Below are 7,622 nucleotides of genomic sequence, written 5' to 3' on the forward strand. Positions count from 1 at the left end.
ATCCCGGTGCTAGTCATTCCTTATTCTAGGGGACAGTGCTCATCTCCATTTAGGCACATGGAATGCTGTTTTCTACTTGCATTTTTTAGGTCCTTTCGAACTGCTAGGTTGGCAGCGGCTGTGACAAGTAACGGGAGCTCACTCCATTACACGGTGCTAGAGATTCAAACCGCCAAACTGCCAACCTTTCTGATCGACAAGTTCAGTGTCTTAGCCACTGAGCCACTCTGTCTCTACTTGTTCTCCATAGGAAATACATTTAAACAATTTTTCTCCTCCCAGGCCAATTTTAGTATGTGTTGTGTTTGCTGATAGCCTTCGCTGGCCTTAATTGGGGGGACCTCCTGGTTATGGAGGGCCTCTCAGCACATCAATTGGGCTGCCCCGAAGATTGATAAAGTCTTTGGTTGATAAAGTCATTTAGTTCTGATAAAGAAGAATATATGTAGCTCAGGCTTGACATCTTTGCTGCTCTCTGAGCTTTCTTGTTTTCTTGCAGATGTTTCATCACCCAAACTAGGTAACATCATCAGGTTACAGCATCATCAACATAGCATCCCGTGAAGTTATCTAGCTTGGGTAAGGAAACATCTGCAAGAAAACCACATTCATAGAGCACCAAAGACACTTCCAAGTCACTTGGATCCATTCTAACCTCAACTGTGCCAGAGAGACCATCTGTTGGAGTGGTCTGGATGGATTTGAGCTGGTTAACTATTGAGGATATCAACGTTTCATATTGATATTTAGAATGAGACGTAGTAGAACATTACATTATACCTTGGCCAACGGATCTCAAATCAACTTTTCCGACAAGGAGAACAGTCAACTAATGGAATAGCTTTGCCTTCAGAAGTTGTGGGAGCTTCATCACTGGAAGCTTTCAAGAAGAGACTGGACTGTCATCTGTCAGAAATGGTGTAGGGTCTCCTGCTTGGGCGGGGGGGGGGTTGGACTAGATGACCCACAAGGTCCCTTCCAACCCTATTCCATTCAATTCCACTTCCAATTCCAATCCCAATTCTATTCCATTCCATTCCACTCCACTCCACTCCATTCCACTCTTTTAATTTCACTCCATCCCTGTTCTATCCCTATCCCTATCCCTATCCCTATCCCTATCCCTATCCTATGAAGGACTGTTGCCTGTAGAAATGGGAAGAAGTGCTTTTTAGGCAGCGTGGGGTTTGGCTGCTGGATTGGCAGGGCGGAGCTCGGTAAGAGCCGGTAGTGGGGCGGAGTGAAAGCATCTCAGTTGGAAGACGCCAATGTCCGGGTGGTTTAGAAGAAAATGCAGCTATGCCCGGCGTGCCTCTTGGTCCTGGGGGCGGCGCTGGGGGTTTCTGTGCCGGGGGGCTGTTGCGGTGAGTATTTGGGTGGGAAGCAGAAAGGGAGGGGGAGCGCATGTGTCCCCTCTCCTCCCAAGCCGCTTCCTTCTCATGTGCTTTGCTGAGCCGCGTTTAAAACCTGTTCGCCTTTCAGTTGGAATCGATCCCCATTTTATTTCTGAGAAAGTGAAAGGAGAATGTTGGGAGCGCGGAAAGTTGGAGTGGGGGCTGCTACGGGCGAGTTCCCGGGAGGGGGGGGGGAGTAAACAGCAAAGGGGGACGTGATCTTTCTGGGTCTCTTAACCACCACCCCCGTCCCAAACTCCTTCGCGCTTTGCTTGTCTTTTTTTCCCCGTCGGTTCGCGTTTAATTACTTAAGTTACCCAGTTAGTTTACTGTTATTACTATTACTATTATATTATTATTATTATTATTATTATTATTATTATTATTATTATTATTTATTTATTTATTAGTTTCGTATGCTGCCCACTCTCGGAAGACTCAGGGCGGCTTTGTCATTGCCCCTCCTACAAGGGAATTAAACGCCATCTTCCGTGTACATTGTAACTATAAAAAATAGAACAAACACACACCTTTCACATTCTATACCATTGAATGGAAACCCCCTGATATTACATTCATATTTCATTATCCAGTAGAATTCAGTATATTTACTGCTCTGGGATAGAAGCTGTTTTTCAGCCTGTTTGTCCTTGTTTTTATTGTCCTGTACAGTCTGCCAAATGGCAATAGTTAAAAAAGAAGTTTGTATTTTTGACAAAAGCGAAAGTGAACAGTGAATGTGCAGAGTGGAGGTGGCTGCTGCAGCGACTTCCAGGAAGGATTGGAGTCCTCGGGCAGTGGGGGTGGGTGGAGGGGGGAAGCATAAAGGGAGGGGCGTGTCCTGCCAGGGTTTCTCTCTCTCTCATTCTTGCCCCTCCCTCCCCAACTCCGTTCTTTCCCGCTTCGCTGAGTCTCGTTTAAAGACTTTTGATGGTGTTTTCTTGTAATCAGCTCGCCTTTGTGTTTCTTATCAAAGGGAGTGAACGTGAAATAACCACTCTATAAAGCCTTAATAAGACCACTTACTAAAAATACTTCATCCAGTTTTGGTCACCATACTATAAAAAGATGTTGAGACTCCAGAAAAAGTGCAGAGAAGAAATCATATTAGTGGACTGTGGGATTTAAAATTATGGATTTAGTGGTCCCTGAGGTCCGAAAGGTTGGTGACCCTTAGAATTGTGGGATGTGTTGTTGTCATTCCTTTCTAGAAGCCCAAGGTCATCTTTTGTCTCCGCACCTCTGCACCTGAGCTAGGTGGAGATCGAAGAAGATTGGACCATGTGATGGATTTATGGGTGTGGGGATAAGATCATGAACTTTCAACTGGGTGGAATCCCAGGAAGTTTTTCAGATTTGGGATTCCACAGCCGTTGCCAACATGTCTGACTTATAAAACTGGAACTTTAAGGATAGCTCTGCCTTGGACTCTGATTTAATTCTGCATGATATTTGGAACGCTGACAGGAGGACTCTTCTGTATGACAGTAAAATTTTGGAGGGGCTGGAACTGCAGTACAGACTCACTAATTCTGCTCTTCTCCCTTCCCAGGCTCACACTCCCTGCATTATTTCTACCTGCGACTACTAGAGCCCAGCCAGGAGCTGCCTCCGTCCTTCATTAGGGGCTACCTGAATGACCAGCCCATCAGTCGCTATGACAGTCTTGCCAGGAGAGGGGAATCTCTGGTATCCTGGATGGAGGAAGTGGAGAAGGAGACCTTTCTGTCCCTTGAGTGGGTCTTCAGGAGTGAGCTGGAGAAGTTGTCAAGACTCAACCACCCAACAAACGGTGAGCAGAAGCTGGGCCACGTTTGATGTCCAGGTTAGATGTCCTTTATGGCAAAGCACAGGTGGTATTTAGGCAATTTGGACTGGATCAGGTGAACCAATAGTGGAAATTTGACCTGGTTCAGAGAACCGGTAAATACCACCTCTGGCTGGCCCTGCCCGCCCGGCCACTGCTTGCCCCCTCATTCCACATGCTCTCTCGCCACTTGCCCCGCCCCACCTGCTCAACCCACCCCACCGTGCCCAGTCACTCCTCACCTCCTATGCAGCACACTGGGTCTTTGCTTGCGCATGTGCATAGTCTCTGCTCTGCGACTTGCCTTTCTAAGCTGCCTTCCCACACGGTACCTGCACCCCAACTGAGCAGCCCTGATCTGCCTGCTTACAAGTAAGCTGGCTGCCCCCCAGTCCCCACCACCCTTCGCCTACTCCCTTCCACATAGCCCACAGCCCTGCCGTGCTTCCCTGCCTTCCCGGCAACCACCATGGCCAGGCCCACTGCCCATGCTCACCTAGAGAACCCACACAGGCCTCAAACTATACCCTCCCCCACTCTGGGCCAAAGCAATTTACCAGGCCTGTAGCCTGCTGCTCTCGGCTGAAGGGCCATGGGTGGGGTCAGTGCAAATTGGGGGGACCCTTTCCTCCAGGTGGGATAAACAGGGGAAAGAGAGATTGGGCAGATGAGGACAAGGCTCCTTGCCTGAGATTCCTTAATGAAGAAGAGAGGGCCTGAGGAGAGGAATACAGGTAGACCTCCTTACAACAGTTTGTTTTGTGACCATTGTTAAGATATTAAAATTTAATAGTTGTAGCAGTGAATGGTTGGAAGAGCCCACTATTACAGTTAATTGGTTAAAGAGAGCTGACTGTCAGGTTTCCAAAAGATGCCCTGATTAATTCATGAGGCTCGAGCCAAGTTTCAAAAGAAATCCAGTCATTTATTAGAAACACCATTTCGGCAATACCCCTTTGCAGTCAGATCTAACCTCACTTAAGGTATGGCTGAACTTTGCGCCTGTTTCTCCCCTTCCCTCAGTCTGTGTCATAAATCACATTCTCCAATAAGGTGCATGCCTCACAAGCCTGCTGTAGTAATCTGAGATCAGATTTGGGTGGAATGCGCTCTCCCCCCCATTCGTCACCATGGCAACTCGATAACAGACATGCAAATGCTGTATCACTGCCTGAGGGAATCTGAGCTGTGATTGGTTGCTGTGGGACTAAAGGGGGAGTTTCCTGGTTTCCCGTCTTTTTGCTCTGTGTGTCCTATATGCTCTCTGTGATTTACCTGACAATTTTTGTGCTGTACAGGTAGTTCCTCGACTTATGACCACAACTGAGTCCCAAATTTATGCTACTAAATGAAAACATGTGTTAAGTGCATGTTGCCCCATTTTGCGACTTTTCTCGCCAGACATATTGAGTGAATCACTGCAGTTCTTCAATGAGGAACCCGGTTATTAAGTGAATCTGGATTCCCCATAGAAGCCGCTTGTCAGAAGGTCGCAAAAGAGGATCAGGTGACCCTGGGTGTGGCACGACATAACCACGAATGTCAAAAGCGCGCCGACAACACCGCAGCGCTAAAACCGCGATGTCAAAAGCACGCCCACAACAGCGCGCCCACAACAGCGCGCCGACAGAAGCGTGATTTAACTTAAGGTAAGGTTTAGGGTTAGGTTTAGGGTTAGGTTTAGGGTAGGTTTAGGGTTAGGTTTAGGGTTAGGTTTAGGGTTAGGTTTAGGGTTAGGTTTAGGGTAGGTTTAGGGTTAGGTTTAGGGTTAGGTTTAGGGTTAGGTTTAGGGTTAGGTTTAGGGTTATTTTTAGGGTTATGTTACAGCGTGCTTCTGTCGTCGCGCTGTTGTCGTGCGGTTTTTGACGGTGCGGTTTTGTCACCGCGCTTTAGTCACACGTGCTTTAGTCTACCGCGGTTTTGTGGTAGAACCGACCCTGGGACACTGTGGCCGTCATAAATGGGAGTCGATTGTCAAGGGTCTGAATATAAATCATTTGACTGTGGAGATGCAGCAATAGTCATAGGTGTGAAAAATGGTCTTGGGTTACTTTTTTCAATGCCACTGTAACTTTTAGAATAGAGTAACAGAGTTGGAAGGAACCTTGGAGGTCTTCTAGTCCAACCCCCTGCTTAGGCAGGAAACAGACAAATGGTTATCTAACGTCTTCTTAAAAACTTCCAGTGTTGGAGCATTCACAACTTCTGGAGGCAAATTGTTCCACTGATTAATTGTTCCAACTGTCAGGAAATTTCTCCTTAGTTCTAGGTTGCTTCTCTGCTTGATTAGTTTCCACCCATTGCTTCTTGTCCTGCCCTCAGGTGCCTTGGAGAATAGCTTGACTCCCTCTTCTTTGTGGCGACCCCTGAGATATTGGAACACTGCTGTCATGTCTCCCCTAGTCCTTCTTTCTATTAAACTAGACATATCCAGTTCCTGCAACTGTTCCTCATATGTTTTAGCCTCCAGTCCCCTAATCATCTTTGTTGCTCTTCTCTGCACTCTTTCTAGAGTCTCCACATCTTTTCTACATTGTGGCGACCAGAACTGAATGCAGTATTCCAAGAGTGGCCTCACCAAGGCATTATAAAGTGGTATTAACAATTCATGTGATCTTGATTCTATCCCTCTGTTTATGCAGCCTAGAACTGTATAGGCTTTTTGGGCAGCTGCTGTAGACTGCTGGCTCATATTTAAATGGTAGTCCATTTTAATTTAATTCAAATTAATTTAAATATGACCATTTGAATGGTCACTAAGTGAACTGTTGTAAGTCAAGGACTACCTGTACCTTCTCATTTTCCACGCCCCCCCCCTCTGGATCTCTTTCAGGGCTTCATACCTGGCAGGTGATTTTGGGCTGTGAGCTCCGGGAAGATGGGAACAAAGGTGGAGTTTTCCGCTATGGCTACAATGGGATGAACTTCATCAGCTTCCAGAAGGAGACCCTCACCTGGGTGGCAGCTCAACCCCAGGCCAGGGAAGTCAAGGAGAAGTGGGACAAGGATGCAGGGTGGTCCCAGAAAAATAAAGTCTACCTGGAGAAGACCTGCATTGTGTGGCTGCAGAGATACCTGTCCTACAGGAAGAAGGCTCTGAGGAAGACAGGTGAGTGGCCAAATGCCCCCCTCTCCCCATCTAGCAAATTTTCTTTTGGTTCCCTTGTCTCCCCTTCCCTATATAGGTAGTCCTCGACCCATGACCACAATAGAATCCAAAAGCTATGGGAGTCAATAGAATCCAGAAATTTCAATTATTAAGCAAGGCAGTTGTCAATGAGTTTTGCCCCATTTTATGATCTTTTGGCCACAATTGTGAAGCGAATCATTGCTGCCGTTAAGTGGACCATGCCTAACCCTAACCACTAAACTGCCGACTTTTCTGATTGACAAACTCAGCGTCTTAGCCACTGAGCCACCACGTCCCTATTCAGCAGTGGTGGGTTTCAAAAATTGTTCGAACCTACTCTGTGGGTGTGGCCTCCTTTGTGGGAGTAACTTGCCACCCATGTGACTGGATGGGAGTGGCTTGCCGCCCATGTGACTGGATATGAAATTATGAATTTGTACTTAGGTCGGTCCAAGTAGCTATTCAGAAACTCTGACATTGAAGCATGCAAGTCTTAAAGCTGTCAAGTTACAAGACCCTAACAAGACCCTAACCCTTTAGAAAAAAAACTAGGGGTCTTCAAACCTGACAGCTTTAAGACTTGTGGACTTCAACTCCCAGAATTCCCCCTCCAGTCACGTTGGCTGAGGTACTCTGGCACTGAAGCATGCAAGTCTTAAAGCTGTCAAGTTACAAGATCCTTGCACCTCTAACCCTTTAGCAGTGGTGGGTTTCAAAAAAATTTGGAACCTCTTCTGTAGGTGTGGCCTGCTTTCCGGGCAATGTTCCCTCTAATCATTTTTCAGTGTGTGCAGAAAAGTATAGTGTTCGAGCAGCACATTTTCATGCCTGAGCACCTGAATTTTTTTTAGCCATAATTGCCATCAGAGCAGATGTTGGAAGGGGGGCAAGGAGGAAAAGGGGCCCCTCCCTCTCCCTCAGACCCCCAGGAGGGGAGGAAGGGGAGGGGGAGGGAAAGGAAAGAAAATGGGAAACAAGAAAAGGAAAGGAAAAAGGAAAGAAAATAGAAAAGAAGGAAAGGAAAAAGGAAAGGAAATGGGAAAGAAGGAAAGGAAAAAGGAAAGGAAAGGAGAAAGGAAAAGAGAAAGGAACGGAAGAAGGAAAGGAAAAGGAAAGGAATGGGAAAGAAAGGAAAGGAAAAAGGAAAGGAAAGGAGAAAGGAAAAGAGAAAGGAAATAGAAAAGAAGGAAAGGAAAAAGGAAAGGAAATGGGAAAGGAAAGGAAAAAGGAAAGGAAAAAGGAAAGGAAAAAGGAAAGGAATGGAAAAGAAGGAAAGGAAAAAGGAAAGGAG

The 7,622-nt window shown here is 46.5% G+C and overlaps 1 protein-coding gene across 1 annotated transcript; it reads left to right on the plus strand.

Annotated features, from left to right (window-relative positions):
- Positions 1-1,170: 1,170 nt before the first annotated feature.
- On the plus strand, positions 1,171-6,439 carry LOC116502583 (major histocompatibility complex class I-related gene protein-like). The gene is made up of 4 exons (XM_032208459.1): positions 1,171-1,364; positions 2,947-3,186; positions 6,035-6,310; positions 6,387-6,439. Exons 1-4 carry the CDS (start codon positions 1,292-1,294, stop codon positions 6,437-6,439), a joined length of 642 nt encoding a protein of 213 aa, XP_032064350.1. The 5' UTR covers positions 1,171-1,291.
- The last annotated feature ends 1,183 nt before the right edge of the window (positions 6,440-7,622 follow it).

The sequence above is a fragment of the Thamnophis elegans genome, chromosome 2 (assembly GCF_009769535.1).
Source record: "Thamnophis elegans isolate rThaEle1 chromosome 2, rThaEle1.pri, whole genome shotgun sequence".
Lineage (NCBI taxonomy): Eukaryota > Metazoa > Chordata > Lepidosauria > Squamata > Colubridae > Thamnophis > Thamnophis elegans.